The 19769-nt window shown below is 41.2% G+C and overlaps 1 protein-coding gene across 1 annotated transcript; it reads right to left on the bottom strand.

Moving 5' to 3' along the window:
- Positions 1-1251: 1251 nt before the first annotated feature.
- On the bottom strand, positions 1252-19601 carry LOC139576546 (cytotoxic granule associated RNA binding protein TIA1-like). Its single transcript, XM_071402759.1, has 12 exons — positions 19323-19601; positions 17744-17840; positions 9626-9724; positions 8674-8728; positions 8330-8417; positions 8066-8141; positions 7803-7911; positions 7498-7593; positions 7325-7409; positions 7061-7202; positions 6822-6973; positions 1252-2598 (listed from the first exon to the last, which is right to left on the bottom strand). The coding sequence occupies exons 1-12, from the start codon at positions 19358-19360 to the stop codon at positions 2460-2462; spliced, it is 1176 nt and encodes a 391-aa protein (XP_071258860.1). The 5' UTR covers positions 19361-19601; the 3' UTR covers positions 1252-2459.
- Between the last annotated feature and the right edge of the window lie 168 nt (positions 19602-19769).

The following is a 19769-nucleotide window of genomic DNA, read 5'->3' as shown; positions in this document are numbered from 1 at the left end:
CTCCCTAATCAGCAGATGCCAATTTGTATGTTTTTGTGATCGACATAATGGCTAACTAACGTTACTGTAGGTTACGAACGTTAGCTAGTTAGCTAACGATAGTTAGCTGGCTATTACACAGATAGCTAATTTAGCTAACTCGAATAGGATTCTGTGGTTAAAAGTCTAATTTTAAGGTCCCACATAACTACAAGATATGAAGTATTTAGCTGCAAAATCTGATAACAATCCTAAATTGACAAGAATTGTAATTCAATTTGTGATCATCAGATAGCTAGCTACCTGAAAGGCAAGGCTTGTCTTCATCAAACCAGCCCGCGAGGATCGGTGGGCGTGGTTCATAACAAGGGTTCCGAATGATGATTGGTGGACAGTACAACCAAATATGAATCATAGTATGCAGAACAGGCAATGTGGTTGGTAGATCCAAGCCCGAGCTAGTGAGATCCTTTTGGCGCGTTCTAGCATATTTGCACACGCTTACTTTGTGAAGTGCGTGTGTGAAATAACTCGTTGTCGTTCTTTCGCTCCAAACCTTTGACAGAGTAAAGTCTACAAAACGTAGTCCACTCTGCCAAAGTTTAGGAGAGCAAGAACGACAACGAGTTTTCACATAACATATTTTAGTTTTGGTAACTGAAAACTGTATTGAGATAAGAGAACATTAGCACAATGTCGCCCAAAATCTCTCACGCTCCATCTTGGTTTCACTAGTTACCATGGCCACAAAGGGTGTGTTCGTAAATTCACTCTGGAGTGCGCTCTGGGCGTTCGTGTCCATTCGTACATTCAGGGCGTTTCGCTCTCGGAGCGCACACTGGACGCTCTGGCCAAGGAGTATGGTTGATCCGATGAGAGAACTCACTATTTTGCTCGCCATAGCAGAGCTGGTTAGGCTATTACCATGTAATGTTTGCTGCTGGCAACAATTTAATAACGTTTTTTTTGCCGACGTTTACTGACACTGGTCATATTCGATAGGTGTCGCTGTTTGGTGTTTGTATATTCATCAGTTGTTCTGCGCTCTGGCACACTGATGAGAGTGCTCTGAAATCAGTAGATCGCCTGAGTGAATTTACAAAGCCACCCAGTCTGTCGCTATATCCTAAAAATGTATTTAAACAAAAATGAGCCGTTTTGTCTTCATTTAGGCTTCGGTTAGTCATAAGGTTAGCAGTGTGGCTAAGGTTCGGTTTAAAATCACATTTTATGAATATAAAGTGTATAAATATTTTTCCAATCTTCACTGAATCACATTGGACACAGAAAATTGTTTATTTTGCACATCAGCATTTTAATTGGACAATGCAAGAACAGATATAGTAGCAGAAACATTACCAAACCCCCAGAGGAGAACACTTTTCAAAACTAAAAAGGTCAGAAATTGTCTGTAGACTGCCTAATCTGAATGATATTGTGTCCGTTCAAAGCAATCAATTCTAAGGCAACACAATGGGTCTGGTATTAAAACATGTCCACATTTCTGATTAGCATTTCTGGTTCAGGTTTTTCCATAAAAAATACTGATCTTACTTCATAGAAAATGGCAGAAAACTAAATTTATGCACAGAATTAGTATTCAAAGTCAAAATTGAGTTAATTTATGCACTGCATAGCAATGCCCTTTTCCCTTCCCAGAAGTCCATGCATCACTGTGCCAGTTACCATGGGTATGCAGTTACCATGGGTAGTAGTGTTGCTACTAACAATGTTTCATTTCTTCAGTTAACAAAACAAAAAGCACCAAACTCCCATTGTGAACATTTGCATTTTCCTTTATACAGTTTGAAATATATGTATGGTTATTTACACATGAAGCAAGTTGAGGCCTTCCAAAAGAAATACAGGGGAAAAATTGAATGCAAAAAGAAATTCTTGGAATAATTTTTAAAAAATGGAATACTGTGCAATATGTCTGCCCTTACAGAAAAAAAAGCAGTGGCATCTATCCCTGCAATTGGTTTAATTGAAATCAAAATGAGAGAAGAAAAACAGATCCATTTTGATTACTTCCATTACTTTTTACATGATTCATTGCATCAAACTCAAAATGGAACATTTATCTTAAAAAAAATAAAAATAATCACAACCACGTTATGTTGACTGTTCAAGAGTCCTTATGAAAATGGTAGCAGTTCGAGACACTAAACAAACCAACAAATGCGCAAATCCAAGTGTCTCCTTAACAATTATATTACATTTACAGTTCACTTAAAATGGTACCGTCCTGCCCATGTAGTCTGTCTAACACAAGGGCAGCATAATACCTGTGTAGTTTATTCCAGTTCTCCATGGCTCCCCTTAACCTCCCATGAAATCAGTTTCATTGGCTTTAGTAGAGGTCAACTTCCACTTCAAATTCCATGTACCAACAAGTCTTAGTCTGCCACAAGTGGATGGGATATAACACAGATCCCGGTGATGCTCCAGTAGCCAGTAAAGAGTTGACTATCCCCCTATCAGTGTGTGGGGTATCCAGTGGCTCCCATACCGGCCTGGTTTGCTAACGTACTCCCATTCAATCCCTGTGTAGCTTCCATAACCCCACCGTTACTGAGGGCACTCACACCTGTCCACCCAGCACTGGCCGGTAAGTGACTGCAAACGGGAAAGAGAGAAAACGCCAGCAGGTTAGAAAAGAGGCGGCGACAGGGGCAAGACAGAGGCTTTGTCTCAAATGGTACCCTATTCCCTTTATAGTACACAACATTTGTCCAGGGACCAGGTAAAAAGTAGTGGACTTATATAGGGGATATTGTGCCATTTGGGACACAACCATAGAACACACCAAACTGAGCAAGAGCCAGCTGAGGAGAGGATGAAAGAACAAAGGTCAGGGTGTGTCGGAGGATAAACCAAAATCTAAGACAGCAGAGAATATGGTAGGAATTGAAAATGGTAGGAATTGAAAATGGTAACAGGGCGAAGATATGGTACTTGTGGGTATGCGGACAGAGCATAGGCTCAGTGTATAAAATTTGTCGCAATCCACTGCGGTGGAGATTTACTTAAAATAAATACATGTCTTTTGACTCCTAACATCCCAAACAAAGCTGCTGAAATTGGTTAATGTTGCAGAGCGCGGCTGAAGCAGGACCATCTATCTGCATTTAAATTTGGCCGTGGAGTTGAATTTCACACTTTTTCCCTGAATCCTGAACCACTGCAAAGGGAAAAACATTTATAATTTCATGCCTAAACCCCATTCATGACTTTTGTTATTCCTAGTCAAATCTTTAGCAACATCCATTATGCAACAAATACCTGAATGGAAAAGTTAGCATTTGGTCAGTCAGCACATTGTGTATTGAAAACAGTAACAGATAAGCTCAATATAGTAACAAGTAGGAGAACATGTAGCTCAGGCTGAGATTTATTTTAGGATTAAACTTCAACTATTGTTCATGGTAGCCTACTATATCATAATATTTTCATGGTCTCTCAAACAAAATCAGACATTTACATACAAATAAAATGTAAGTACAGTGCCACTGTAAAATATTCACATCCCTTGATTTATTTCACATTGTTGTTACAACCTTAATTAAAAATTGAATAAATTGATTACTTTTTTACCCATCTACACACAATACACCATAATGACAAGTTGAAAACATGTTTTTAGAATTTTTTGCAAATGTATAGAAAATGAATGAAAATATTGCATTTACATAAGTATTCACACCCCTTTGCTATGACACTTCAAATAGATAGAATTGTGATGAGGCCTATATCTGGGGAAGGGTATAAAGCAATTTCTACAGTGTTGAAAGTTTCCAAGAGCACAGTGGTCTCCATTATTGGGAAATTGAAAAAAACAGACTCTGGCTAGAGTTCGCCGTCTGACCAAATGGTCAAGGACCTTAGTCTGGGAGGTAACCAAGAACCCAATGACGACTGACAGAACTACAGATCTCCTTGGCTGAGATGGAAGAACCTGCCACGACAACAGTCTCCACAGCACTTCCCCAATCTGGGCTTTATGGGAGTAACCCGACAGAAGCCAGTCCCGAGAAAAATGCACGACTGGAGATTGCAAAAAGGCATGTGAAAAGAGATCATAAACCCGACAGAAGACTTTGTGGTCTGAAGAGACAAAAATTGGACTGAATGCAAAACGTCATGTCTGGAGAAAACCAGGCAGAGCTCATTACCCGTCTCACACCATCAATACCGTGAAGGATGGTGGGGGCAGCATCATGCAATGGGGGACACTTTTCAGCAGCAGGACCTGGGAGCAATGTTCCCTCAAAAAGATTTCAGCACTGAGCAAATTTCAGGTCTGTTGAGGGAAAACTTCAAAGTTGTGAAAATTCTGGTGCACGTTTAATGTGAACACAGAGGCTGTAGCCGCTTTAAGTTAAAACTAAGTGTTCAAGTAGGCTTCCGTGGCTATTTGATTATAATGTAAGCCTACCATAAACAATGGAAAATGCATCCCATAACATTTTAACATGGAAATAGCTGTTCTATTGTTCAGCCTATAGTAGCAGCCAGCCTACATTCCATAACTTTGGGGGGGAAAAACATGCACGGCTAGACATTAAACCTGTTCATCCACTATTCCTTCAGACAAGGTGGTGACTGAAAATGTGTTTGATGCAAGAAACCACTTTACAAAATAAAACACATCATTATTTCCATACCATTATTACAGAGAATCAGACAAATTATGCCATCCTCTGCCAAATTGGCAACTTAGCTTATTCAAGCCGGTCTCAAAATACAACACTGTATTTTAAGACAAAAGAAAAGTCCTTTACCTGACTCGTTTTTCAAAGATGACTAAAAACGCACGTTTTGTGCTCTCGTAGGAAGCAATAAATCTCCCATTGCTGACTACATATTATCTAGAACTTGGCTAATAACTCACTAACTAACAAAGGATATGAACAAATGTGCACGTCGCTACATGTAGCTCTCGCTTTGATCTCAAAAAAGGGCATTTACTCACGACCGCACATGCTGTTAACAGTCCAGTTCCAAGAGAACGGCACAGATCCATATATGGCAATAATGTATTTTCATATAGCCCTACTGCAGCAGATTGGTTATGGCGCAGCGGCCTGTGTAGATCACGGGCCTGAGTTGTGCCTGTTAATGCAATAGAATCCTACTCCAATGTGTTCGGCCAACAACAAAATCTCTTGCATAGTTCGCTTTGTTTCAGTATGTTGCATTGAAAGTGGCTAATAGCGTTGATTCGATCACAATTCCCACAGTAAAGGGAAATGTTGAGTGTTAACAGGGAAAACTCCCTAAAGTTGAGTTAAATTTAATCTGGTGCTTTTTTGTGCAGGCAGATATTTTTTCTGTGTGGCAGTCCCGTGGGAGGGAACATCAACTGGAAAGGATAGAGGGAACAATTAATGGAGCCAAATACAGGCAAATCGCCGATGAGAACCTGCTTCAGAGTGCAAACAACTTTTAACTGTGGCGAAGATTTGTTCCAACAGGACAATGACCCTAAGCATATAGCCAAAGCAACTCTGGAATGGTTTCAGAACAAGAATGTTATTGAGTGGCCCAGCCAAAGCCCAGACTTGAATCCCATTGAAAATCTGTTGAATGACTTGAAGATTGCGGTTCACCGCCACTCCCCATCTAACTTAAGCGCTTGAGAAAATCTGCAAGGAATGGGCAAAAGACATACCCAAGACAACTCAGCTGTAATTGATGCCAAAGGTGTTTCTACAAAGTATAGACTCAGGGGTGTGAACACTTATGTAAATTGGATTTCTGTATTTCAATGAATTAGCTTTATTTTTCATATAAAAAAAAAGAAAATGTGCATAAACATTATAGGGTATTTATTGTGTGCAGATGGTTGAGAGAAAAAGCGTATTCAATTTTGAATTCAGGCTGTAACATAATGTGGAATAAGTCAAGGGGTATGAATACTTCATGAAGGCAATATATAATTGCAATTTCTATACAAGGACTTCTATTTCCAAAACTAAAACTTTTAACAAATGAATGGTTCATTAGATTAGATTTAAAAAAAACAATCATATTACATAACTGCTGTGATATACTCTGTTTCTGTTGCTATACAAGCAGTTAAAACAGGATTATTGTCTTATGCAGCACTCAAACCCCATTATCAATTTGAGACAAGAAAATGACTAGTGATATTTCAAATGTAGCTATAATCTAAACAAATTCATACTACACCCCATTTCTAGTAGCAATGTACTTAAACTCTTCAGGAGAAAAAATTATATTCAAATTTGGATGGCAAATGAAAGTTCATACAGCAACAACAAAACAAAAAATATGCATGAACAAACAAAAGATGACATGGCACAACAAAAAAATGAATAAAGTGGATGTAACAATGGCACAATAAAATGATGTATCCCTCTGCACTGGGAGAAGCTTCAGAGGGCAGGAGGTCCCGTTTGTGTTTCAACAATCCCACTTTACTCACTGTCTGGGACTATTTAGTTCATTGAGTAGACACTCATATCGGGGACAAGCCCAATTCAATCCAGAACTGTGGCCATTTTGAAAGTCCAAAAAGGGCATTCATTAGTGCTCTTTTTTTTTTTTTTTTAATGGATGAAAATGCTGTTATCTTGACCAATAAATCAAATCAACTATATTTTTTTAATGTGTTTTGTCATTGTCCTCGTAAGCTGGATACGGTGGAGAGGGGAGGTTGAAAGACATTATGGCTCCTTCCTTCTCCTGGCCAGAGCTGCAGGCAACTGAGCTGGAGCCTAGCTGCCCTTGGGAAGCCCAAGGAAACTCAAAAGACTCAGCTGCAGCCCTGGTTGCTGGAAGAGAAGGGAGCCCTGCTGATGTCCTTATGTACTTACTTAAAACCCTGCTGGTTCCAGGCCTGGGCCTGGCCGTAAACCCCATAGGTGGGTACCTGCCACCCATTGGGGACGTACTGGCCAATCTGCTGGGCATTGCCGTACCACTGGGCATACTGGCCGTAGGGCTGGGCCGCAAAGCCCACTTTGTTCTGTCATAAGGGAGAGATGACAACAGTGTAAGAGTGTGTGTTTAAGTGGTGTCGATAAGGGGGAAGCCTCTGGATGTGGTTTCATACCTGGGGAACTTGTTGCACCTGCTGCATAGGACTCATCATGTCTGTGGTCTCTTTACCCCAATAACACTTCACCATATGGCCCTCTATCGAAGTCCCATTCACAGACACAATGGCATGGGCTGCTCCCTCGTGAGAGGTAAACCTGCACAAAGGAGAGGCGTCAAAATACCGATTGCAAGGTACTGAGAAACATACGCAGAAATTATATTTCAAGGATACTAAATGTTTGTCAGAGGTCTGTTTAGTGATTTGATCATGACATACCGCACAAAAGAGTATCCTTTGTCTGGGAACACACGGATTTCCATGATTTGTCCAAAGGGGGAGAATGTCTGTCTCATCAATTGTTCTAGAAAAAAGGAGGGAGACATGTCAAAGACCTGTGTTTGTTTCTCTCACACACTAGAAAGTGACCACTTCAATAACAGACTACTGACCTGTTAGACCGGTGCCGACTCCTCCACAGTACACAGTGCAGTTACTGGGGCTGGACTGGTTCACAACCTCATCAAAGGACAGATGCTTCGTGTTTGCTTTTGGAAACAGGGGAATTTAGAGTGACTAAATGCATTGCCATTCAACAAAAGAGGATCCGAGGGACATAAAATATAGTAAAATGTATATAATTTTTATCTGCACTTAACCAGTTTTAGAGGACAAAATAGATGTAAAAAAAATTATGGTAAGATAAAACCAACCATTTCTACTCAATGGCTGGAAAGCCTATCTTGTCTGGACTCACTTTCATAGGTGGTTTTAGGAGCAGGGGGCTTTCTAGTGGCCCAGTTGGTCCTGATCTGTCTTCCGCCTAGCCATTGACCACCCATCTGCTGAATGGCGTTCTCTGCATCCTGTTGGTTGCAACAGATATATTAAATCACATGACCCAGCGACACACCCAAATACAAAAGGATAATGTTATGACTACATATACAGGAACCCCTTCAGTTATGAGTTATGACTAAATCCTCTATGGAAGTGATTTCATCCAGCTATAACGCTTACCCACTTGTTGAAGAAAGAGACAAAGCCATAGCCTTTAGACTTCCCTGTCGCCACATCTTTGACCACGCGAGCATCCCTGAGGAGAAACACACTATTTACTCAATATGAAGAAGGAGTAATGTAACCATACAAACTACTGTCTGATATGTCCTAAAGAGTAATGTGTTATATCAAGCCATCCAATGTATTATTATTATTAACTCATGAGTGACTTACTAATCTTGTGAGATCGACAGAGCACATAAACATTAATGAGGTACTTACGATATCCTCCCAAATGGACCAAAGGCCGCTTTTACATCATCTGTGGTGATTTCGGGGCTGAGGTCTCCGACAAAGACATGGAAATGATCTGTTGGGAGGACAGGAGATACGACTACTGTGACTCCTTGCTGAAAGCAGCACTTTCTGAAGAAATCAAGAATTGCCTTGTTTTTATTTCGAGGGGGGAGGGGCTTTATGGTCTTCCACACCATAGAGATATGGAAGTCTCCGGATAACAGCATCTGCTAATTGACTAAAATGTCAATTTAAAATTACCACATTCTCAGAGGAACCCTCACTAAGGTTTTCTATGGAACTGACTGAAAAGGTAGCTAGGCACTTACTGCTTGTGTCTTTTTTCTGACTGCTTGGCGTTGTGGCCCAGTTGACTTTAACCTCCTAAAGAGAGAAGGGAAGAGAGAAAACAAGCCAGGTAGGGTACGTTTATGTCATTTAGATACAGTATTACTACCTCAGTTTGTGTGGTGCTTTGTGTGTGAAAGAAATGAGCCAGCCATGACCAAACACAGTGTGAATCTCTGAATGCAGTGATGAGCAGAAAACAGAACACCTGAGCACTCAAACTGGAACATAAACGGAATAAAAGGTCCAAGTAACAAAGGACTTACAAACCAGTGACATTATCAACTTGTATTACTCTTCAAATGGTCCTTCATTACCTGTTGAGGATAACATAATTTGCACTGAATATATTTCTGCTGAGGTTAGGACCTATATTTGTTGTGAAGCTGTGGGTCTGGAAAAGGTACAGAAATTGTTTTAGTTGGCTATTGCACAGCTACTGTGGATTCCTTTGGATAAGGAAAGGGCCCATTTCCCTTGAAAAGATAGTGGTTTTCCAAAATAAAACAGTGATCGGTCAAGAACATATTTTAAATCTCTAAGCTATAGTCAAATCAACCACTAAGAGAGAATGCACTTGATGTCCATACAACAGACCTAGCCCACTCCATATCTGAAGAAACGGAATCAGACATTATACATGGACATGTCAGGTAATCAGCATTGCAACCAACTATGCAGGTTAGGTCATTATTTTAAATCAGATCACACATCTATTAGTCTCATTTACTCTGGGGATGTACTTACTGCTGGACGGGAAATCGAAATAAGCCATCCTCACTTTACAAAGCAATTCATAACTTTGCCATTTCAACTTCGGTGAGATAGTCGCTGCCGACTCAGATAATGCTCTCATAATTTAGGCCTACTGGTTGGTCAAACTTCTGCAACAACCCACCCATCTCAACTCACCCTTTAGATACGATAGCTTACCTTACCCATAATTTTACGTCCATTCATGGCAGCCAGTGATGCGGCAGCATGCCTGTGCTCATAGAACTCCACAAAGCAGTATGGGTCATTGCCTGCAGTCTGTAAGAGGACAACAAGAGTTAGGCTACAAAGAGTCCAAAGCATTGTCTGTCAACCACATGTACATATCAGACAGTTAACATCACCATAAACATCTTTCGATTAAGAGTGAACGTTTTAACAAAATTGGGATAGTTAACAAAAAATCCCTAACCGAAAACAAATGCTGTAAGGTTAGATATACACCTTTCAAATTATTTTCCACAAATATAAAGCACTCTGCACGTCCGATGTTAAGTTGGGAAAATGCCCTGTATGGCAATACATTTAGGCGGTGAAATGTAAACTTTGTGACGTGGAACAGAGGCACAGCAATGGTAGTACAGGTGCAATATTTAACCATCTGAAAAGGGTGAGTGCCAAACATTTGCTGACAGCAGCACAGGCCCCGAACAGACAAGACAGCTTCGCACAAAATAAGTGCAATAAGGTACGGAGTGAGAATATCACAGCTCTGACTACATAAATGATTGCAGTTCAAATGCAGCCATTGTCAATGGTTGAGGGTGTTGGCTTCAATAACCGATGGCATATCTAGAACAAGACCACAACATGGAATGTGGAAAAACCATGATGGCCTGGGTAGAGAAATCGTATCACGATTGCTCTGCAAGAACAAAGCGTGAGCTCTCAAACCCCATAGGTGGCGTTAAGAAGAGATTGTTGGACATCTGAACATGCTGTCATACATCATTGCAATGAGTCAATTACATTGATGATCAATTATATTGATGAGAAGTGGGACATGAATTCGCTTGTACTGACCACTAAAAACATTGAGAAGCACACAGCCATAGAGATTAAGGACACATCTGTGCCATTCTAGCATCTGTAAAATCATGGGCAGTGCCATTGAGGCTATAGCCCATAGGAAACCCCACCCAGTTGACTACTTTGCAGGGGTTGGAACCTTCCCCCCCCATTACACTGTTACGACCAGCAAAAAATAAAAATTCTGAACTAGTTCGAACCCAAAAAAAGCACTGGTTTATATCATTCCCTTGTAAACATGTTTGTTTTCTTTACATTTAGTTCGACATTAAATTACTTCAATCAGTGAGGATAGAACAGCTTGCTATATAGCAGGTAAGCTATTTTATCTGTGTAGGAAAAGTAGTTAAAAGCTAAATTGTATTTTGCCAAAAGAGAATGGTTTAATCGTATTGAAAGACAAATGCACTGTGCTGCCAGTCACTATAGACAGACCAGTTTAGGGCGTGATATGAGACATTTTATGGGTGGAAAGAAAGCGAGAGGGTGGAGGAGGCTTGGCGAGCTGGGCATCTTGTTATGAGATGCTTGTTATGAGATGCCTGGGCATCTTGTTATGAGATGCCTGGGCATCTTGTTATGAGATGCCTGGGCATCTTGTTATGAGATGCCTGGGCATCTTGTTATGAGGCCCATAGAATTATACCTAAGGAGGAGCGGCTTGTATGGGAGAACATTGAATGTCTGATGGCTTAACGTTGGACCAGACAAACAATAGGTAGCTAACAAGCTTGTGTGTGCCGAGCAACACGAGGTAAAAACACATCTTACCTTCTTGTAGTTAGTAAATCCAATGTGAAACGTGATATAGTATGATTAACTAGGATTAAACATTTTAAACAATTCTCTAATTAAACATCTCCCTAATTTCTGGATCACACTTGTAACATAAGTAGGGAAAGTAGCCTACAAACACACTGACAAAGATCGAGCTGGAAGGCAGGTGCTGGAATATGTTTGAGTGACGGAGTGAAGGCTTTGCATAGGTGCTTTGTTGCGATTTTTGTGGGACTGGGAGGAGAAAAGAAATGCCCGAAACCATAGAAGAACGTTATTAACCGGTTCCCATACTTTTAAAATAACAGTTCTGTTCCGGGAACAGTATAGATCACACTTTCGTTTGATTCTGTCCCTAAAATGATTGTTATTTTCTGGTATTCGGTCTGGTTCCGTGAACCAGTTCCAAACCCTGTTACTTTGACTACTTTAAAATGGAGGAAGCATGGTGGAAGCCCTCCATAGAGCCCCACGGTGGAGGGAGGTGTCATAACACCCATAAAACCTAGCAGTCAAACAGGGAAATATTTCCAATCGTTTTCCCACCACTCATTTTTCCCATAGATTTAATAAACGCTTAAAATAAGGACTGTGTTTTGAGTAGGCTTACCCTGGCGTGACGTTTTGATAATCATGTAAATCTCAGACAAGGTGACTTATCAATATATTTGGCTCTATTTACTTTGATGCTAATTAGCATTTTGGGATCTAAGTAGACATCATGCAAGACTACAAATCCCTGCAAGCTCCTGCATGTCATCTCTAGCTGGCACCTTTGCTAACAGGTACATTTAAAGAAATGTAACCAATTTAATAATTACTATTACCTTTGCCTTGTTCGGAAGTCTCGTCCATATCATTTGTAGTTCTTTACGATAGCCACATTAGCAGCTAATTAGCCTTTAATTTGTTGGGAGGTAAATACAGGTGAGTATATTGATAAGTCACCTTGTCCGGAGAAAGATGTACATAAACTCAGCAAAAGAAACGTCCCCTTTTCAGGACCCTGTCATTCAACGATAATTTGTAAAACCCAAATATCTTCACAGATCTTCATTGTAAAGGGTTTAAACACTGTTTCCCATGCTTGTTCAGGGTTTATGAACCATACACCATTAATGAACATGCACCTGTGGAACGGTCGTTAAGACACTAACAGCTGACAGAAGGTAGGCAATTAAGGTCACAGTTATGAAAACTTAGGGCACTAAAGAGGCCTTTCTAAGGACTCTGAAAAACACCAAAAAGAAAGATACCCAGGGTCCCTGCTCATCTGCGTGAACATGCCTTAGGCATGCTGCAAGGAGGCATGAGGTCTGCAGATGTGGCCAGGGCAATAAATTGCATTGTACGCCTAAGACAACGCTACAAGGAGACAGGACGGACAGCTGATCGTCCTCGCAGTGGCAGACCACGTGTAACACCACCTGCACAGGATCGGAACATCCGAACATCACACCTGCGGGACAAGTACAGGATGGCAACAGTTACACCAGGAACTGCCCGAGTTACACCAGGAACGCACAATCCCTCCATCGGTGCTCAAGCCACAATAGGCTGAGAGAGGCTGAACTGAGGGCTTGTAGGCTTGTTGTAAGGCAGGTCCTCACCAGACATCACCGGCAACAACGTAGGCACAAACCCACCGTCGCTGGACCAGACAGGACTGGCAAAAAGTGCTCTTCACTGACGAGTCGCGGTTTTGTCTCACCAGAGGTGATGGTCGGATTCGCGTTTATCGCCGAAGGAATGAGCATTAGACTGAGGCCTGTACTCTGGAGCGGGATCGATTTGGAGGGTCCGTCATGGTCTGGGGCGGTGTCTCACAGCATCATCGGACTGAGCTTGTTGTCATTGCAGGGAATCTCAACGCTGTGCGTTACAGGGAAGACATCCTCCTCCCTCGTGGCACCCTTCCTGCAGGCTCATCCTGACATGACCCTCCAGCATGACAATGCCACCAGCCATACTGCTCATTCTGTGCATGATATCCTGCAAGACAAGAATGTCAGTGTTCTGCCATGGCCAGCGAAGTGCCTGTATCTCAATCCCATTGAGCATGTCTGGGACCTGTTGGATAGGAGGGTGAGGGCCAGGGCCATTCCCCCCAGAAATGTCCGGGAACTTGCAGGTGCCTTGGTGGAAGAGTGGGGTAACATCTCACAGCAAGAACTGGCATGAGGAGATGCACTGCAGTACTTATGGCAGCTGGTGGCCACACCAGATACTGACGTTTACTTTTGATTTTGACCCCCCTTTGTTCAGGGACACATTATTCAATCTGTTAGTCACATGTCTGCGGAACTTGTTCAGTTTGTGTCTTAGTTGTTCAATCTTGTTATGTTCATACAAATATTTACACGTTAAGATTACTGAAAATAAACGCCGTTGACAGTGAGGACGTTTTTTGTTGTTGCTGAGTTTAGTCATCAAAACATCACGCCAGGGTAAGCCTAGACAAAACACAGCCCTTAAGTGTTTCTAAAATCCCGTATTGGAAAAATTAAATGGTTGAAAAACTATTGTAATCATTTCCCTGTTTGACTGCTAGGTTATGGGTATCATGACTCACACTGTCATACTTATGGCACTGCCCATGCCAAAACAGCCTTTTGGCCACTAGAGGCCTCTATCATTCTCTAAGCACACAGCAGAGAACCTAAAACGGAATAACCTTTTAACGTGCAAGTCGTCCCCAGGTCAAGTATGCAGACATTTGCACACCTCCAGTTAGAACCAGCACAAAACTCTTTCCCCCTGGCGCATTTTCCGATTAGTGCATGCATTGCTTTCATTGTCATTTTCCTTACTAATAACTTTGGACATGATTGCGTTCCTAGCTAAGTGCCTAATTATGCTATCATTAGTGTATATCGTGTTGTTTCTTCTGTAGCACACCGTATGTATGGAGCATAATGTATTCTGCATGCACTTCTTTATAGCCACGTACACATATGGTACTAATTTCATAACCTATATGGTGTTATACTCAATTGCGCTCATGTAGCTAGCAACATTCTATAAACTCTGTAAAACAATGCTAACGGCATCAGAGAAGTATTAAGTTTGTGTTGTATCCTTTGAAGCTGCCCTGGCCTTATGACCATGGCATGGGTTTTCTGCCCTGCCCCCTTGTGGAGCTCTTCGGTTACAGTTTCTTACGGTTATATTATTCATAATTGTAATTGTCAATGCAACTTATTTTTTATAGCAGTTACCTTACTTAAAATGGTTTTGTTATATCCTGATATTGTATCCTAGTAATTCCTCTTTATTCTGTACTTTCAGAAACCACACACAGTATTGAACATAATTTGCCAACATCATAACTGGAGTTGGACATCTGTCTTGCCTGAAGAATGAGGACATTTTGTATTCTAGCAACATACTGTTTGGAGAGGGAGTAAAGAGGATGAGGAGTGGGGAGGTGGGGGAGATATTTTAAATATAATTGCAGAACAGCATTTGATTCATTTGTGAACTGTATGTCCCCAGTTCACCTGGCCGTGCTGCTGTAAACTGACATTTACTCCTGAGGTGCTGACCTGTTGCACCCTCGACAACTACTATGATTGTTATTATTTGACCATGCAGGTCATTTATGAACATCTTAGCCATGTCCTATTATAATCTCCACCTGGCACAGCCAGAAGAGGACTGCCCCCCCCTCATAGCCTGGTTCCTCTCTAGGTTTCATCCTAGGTTTTGGCCTTCCTAGGGAGTTTTTCCTAACCACCGTGCTTCTACACCTGCATTGCTTGCTGTTTGGGCTTTTAGGCTGGGTTTCTGTAGAGAATTTTGAGATATCAGCTGATGTAAGAAGGGCTATATAAATACATTTGATTTGAAAAAAACATGTTCAATAATCTTCTCACTTGTTAGCTGGTGGTGAACTATGTGGCCATTGAAAATAGCAGTGTCGATCAGATGGAAATTCTCATACCAATTGGGGGGTTTTAAGAGTGCATGCCACAAAGCTGTTTATCATATCCACCTTATCCAGTACCCCCGTTTTGCAATTATAGTCAAGCACATTGTCTGGTTTGATCTTTCTCTCTCCCATCAGGTGGTCCACCTTCGCTGTGGCTCCCTCTTCCCCTGTAACTCCAAGGCCTAGCGATTGGTGTCCTCCACTATGTCCCTGTCAGAAACAGCTTGAAGCACTCTGCTTCAGAGGGAGATGGCAAGAGACTTTGCACTCCAGACTGGGACTCAACGCCAACAGCAGGGACAGGAGGGGTGAAATGGCTGGTAGCCTTCCAACTACCGCAGACCTCTAATACTTCACCACTACCAGCATCTTAAGAGGGACCTGGGACTTTGTCGGTGGTCAGGGTTCTCAATGGCCACAAGGTTGGGGGCAGCTCCTCACTGTCAGAATCTGATACCTCAGAATAACTGTCAGAATTTACAAAAATCTCCTGAGTTTCCACATTTGTGAGTTGTCTCCTTTTGAAAGGCATTGCTAATGCTACAGCTTAGCCCACTAGGTACATACATAACACTGAATGGTGTCACGTGAGTGTCGGGGGTGATGTGATTGGTTGCCAGTGTGGTGAAACTGATGACTTATTTACACAGATTGACTGTTTACATAATATGGTTAGAATTATTAACATGGCAAGATAGAACTAACACAGTAGGTTATGAAAATTAACGTAGGAAGTTAAGAGAACAAGGTTAAGGAAAGAGTTAGGCTTAGTTACAGTCAACAACTGTTGCCCCCGACGCGACCACTAGATAGAGATGTTTGTCGGCCTAACTATTCTATCTAGCCACAGTGGTAGAAACGTAAACAAACCATCTGTGACAACAAATCAACACTATCATAATACAGGCACAGACCATTTGTATCAATTAATCACTATCAGAAAAAGGTTTGTGTGGTAATAATTTATTTACTGTTTTATTCACATTTTGAAGTACTGGTGACATATCATACATTATGCAAGAATCAGAATGCAATGGACACATACTCACTGGTCAGTTTATTAGGTACACCCATTAGTAAGGGGTCAGACCCCCATTTGGTCGTCTGCTGCAATAGCCCATCAGTGACAAGGATCGACGAGTTGTGCGTTCCGAGATGCTTTTTCTGCACCGTTCCTTGTCTGTTCGTGGCCCACCTGTTAGCTCGTACGATTCTTGCCATTCTCCTGCGACCAATCATCAACGAGTTGTTTTCGCCCACAGGACTGCCGCTGGCGATGTTTTGTTTGTCACAACATTCTCAGTAAACTATAGACACTGTCGTTCGTGAAAAGCCCAGTAGAGGGCATACGTTTCTGAGATACTGGATCAAGCGCATCTGGTACAGACGATCAAACCACGCTTAGGTCACTTGTTTTTCCCCATTCTAACATTCAATTGAACAGTAACTGAATGCCTCTGCCTGCTTTATATAGCAAGCCATGGCCATGTGACTGTCTGCAGGAGCGATCCGTTTTCGTGAACGGGGTGGTGTACCTGATAAACCGTCCAGTGAGTGTATGATTTGTGCAAAATATTTTTGGGAAGGTTGGACTGATTATGATGAGCTAATGCTAAACTATTTGCTGGCTGTGTGTGGAACAATGTTTGTTTACATCATTCAATCCATTCTGGGTGTCACGTAAACGTCTGTCAGACCAAAGATGCTACGTTAATGGAAGTAACTGATGGTAGACCACACCCCCCCCTTCAATACGCATTCTGAAAACAGACCCAACTCATCACCTCTCATCTTTGGTTGACGCAGAAAAAACAAACATTGCGGCACACACAAACTACCCGCCGTCGGATTACTTTCGATGTTTAGAAAGTCTTTTACTCAATTATTTAAGTCACTGGTGAGCTCACCCGTGATGTGATGAATTGTAAATAGTAACTGGTTTCTATCAGCCGAAAGCTGCTAAATATGACCGCTTCTGTTAGCTCACTACTCAGAGATAGTACTACATTTCCAGATTTGGATGAGAATTTTGTTATGCTGCTTCTACTTCTGTGGATGTCTGAACATTGCATCCAAAAATAAACTGCTCACATTGAGGACATAACGTTGTAAAGACTTTGTGCTAAATATGTCAGTAAGAAAAACATTATGGCCAGCTCGAACGCTAACTGTTGAGTTAATCGTAACTAACTTTCTAATGAAGTGTTCTAATTACACTGGTTTGAGTATATGCTGCAGGGACTACTGTAGAATGATCACACCTGTGTGTTCATACACATCAAAGGGATAACTACGTTACTGAGTGGGTGGGGGACAGCAGGAGATATAACTTCATTGCCTCCCTAGTGGTCATATGGAATAGGATGCAATCTGACCATATTGTTGATTGTTAATTCACATGGAATTTAATACATTTTTCATATCATTTTAATGGAAAAAAACAAAAATTGCATTTTAAACATTAAATTTGTCACATCCATAATATCAAAATCATACAAATCGCAATCTCTCACTTGGGTCCAGGACCCAGGGATACTCACATCAACAATCATTTTACAGCTCTTGCAGGGGCCGATCTGTGTGAAAACCTGTAGGATGAGGGGCTCAGTGACATCCCTGGACAGGTTCCCTACATACCTGGAGTAGAGGGGAAAAGACAAGCACTTGTGACCAGAAAACTACAACTTCCAGCAAGTTTACTTTGTCCAGGGAAGCAAAGGTTTAGGGTGATATGCAGTGGTGTACAGTACTTAAGTAAAAATACTTTAAAAAGTACTACTTAAGTAGTTTTAGAAATCTGCACCTTACCATTTGACAACTTTTACTCCACTACATTCACTAAAGAAAAGAATGTACTTTTTACTCCTTACATTTTCGCTGACACCCAAAAGTACTCGTTAGATTTTGAATGCTTAGCAGGATGTGAAAATTGTCTAATTCAAGCACTTAACAAGACAACATCCCTGGTTATCCCTACTGCCTCTGACCTGGCAGATGCACTGCACACAAATGCTTCATTTGTAAATGATGTCTGACTTGTGTGCCGTTGGCTATCCGTAAATTAAAAAAATAAGAAAGTTGTGCCTTCTGGGTTGCTTAATATAAGGAATTTGAAATGATTAGAATACTTTGAATTTTACTTAAGTACTATTTTACTGGGTGACTTTCACTTTTACTTGAGTAAAAGTATAAATACCTTAATATAAAGTTACTCAAGTATGACAATTGGGTAATTTGGTGGTATGGCTGCACTTAGCTACACTAGCTAGACAGTTACACTGAGTTATATAAGTTAACCTTCTCTAACACTTGTGTTTGAAGCATGGTTTTTCAAGTTCTGGCCTTCCCACTAAACTGAAAGCTACTTGTTGTCTGACTGTCGTTGACGTGGCCATCTTCCTCCCCAGAGGCTGGTAGAAAGGCATGCATTTTATTTTATAAAATAACAGTGGCGGCCTTGATTTAGCAGCGGCAGTACACCACTGCTAAATGCATATAGGGGAAACCCTTCGCTAGATAGGCCACCTAGCTAGCCATCATATTAAACTAATAATCAGTTCATAACATACGGATAAAACGCAATACTAGGAAAATTGACTAACGTCACAGGTTCGTGGATGAGACGTCTGTCTCTGCATACTGTACTTGTAATTTGCCACTCTGTTAGCCAACAATGCTTGCTTCTCTGCCAAACCGGTACATGTAACTAGTAACACAGTAGTTCGTAGCTAGCTAGAATTTCTGAAATGGACAAGTGAACCATGGCTACACTTAACTCACTACCACGTTATTTTTATGATCAAGTAATGAACTAACTAGTTAACACAATATCTAGCTAACCAATGTATTTGGTGAGACAACGTAACGTTAGCTAGCAGCTAACGTTACCTAGCTTGTTTGCCTAGCTATGTGTTCTGAGAAGGCTCGAGCGATGGACTGACATGATTGATTTGTACCATCAACTTTCTCTTAGTTAATGGTCACACCGTGACAGTCGACAAGACATGAGTACATAGACGTTTTTAAATGCTGGAGTATACTTTCTTTGTAGTCCCATTTGAAGTAGCTAGCTAACGTTACTGGATTGATATGGCTAACTAGCCCGTGTTAGCTACTTACAGGGTTTTGGGCTGTTCGTCGTCCATCATCATCATCATGTTTTCGTAGGTCGTGCCCTGGGTGAGTAATCCGTGTAGCTATGGTATTTTGAGTAATGCGCACACACTTTCAAAATATGTGACCTTTTGGATAATGCTCATGTAGACTTAAACAAGTTGTTATAAAAGGCGCACAAATCAACCCAGTCGCTGACCGCACACTAACAATTAGCTTGTATGAACAATGGTTGTACAACCGAAGAGGAAGATGGCGGAAAATCAGGGGATGTCCACCACCGTCGCATGCGCAATGAATGGACCATAATTAAATAATTTGTTTCACATTTCAGCAGCAGCAGACGTCAGTCAATAAACCACTAATACTAATCATATTTCAAAACAATCTCTGCGATTAATCTTTAGTTTTAGAATAATGACGACATTTTAATGAACAAAAAGAACACACGTC

This window comes from Salvelinus alpinus, chromosome 5 (genome assembly GCF_045679555.1).
Source record: "Salvelinus alpinus chromosome 5, SLU_Salpinus.1, whole genome shotgun sequence".
Taxonomy (NCBI): domain Eukaryota; kingdom Metazoa; phylum Chordata; class Actinopteri; order Salmoniformes; family Salmonidae; genus Salvelinus; species Salvelinus alpinus.
Note: the sequence above shows the minus strand (reverse complement) of the source record. Positions and strands in the feature narration are given on the sequence as shown.

What these genes read in the sequence shown, in the direction of transcription:
- LOC139576546 (XM_071402759.1), bottom strand. Translation starts at nt 19,360, where the DNA reads ATGATGATGATGATGGACGACGAACAGCCCAAAACCCT. An exon ending in TCCTAAAACCACCTATGAAA is followed by an intron (nt 7,594 to 7,802) that starts GTGAGTCCAGAC and finishes TGTTTCCAAAAG; the next exon opens with CAAACACGAAGCATCTGTCC. An exon ending in TGGAACCAGCAGGGTTTTAA is followed by an intron (nt 2,599 to 6,821) that starts GTAAGTACATAA and finishes TCCCGTTTGCAG; the next exon opens with TCACTTACCGGCCAGTGCTG.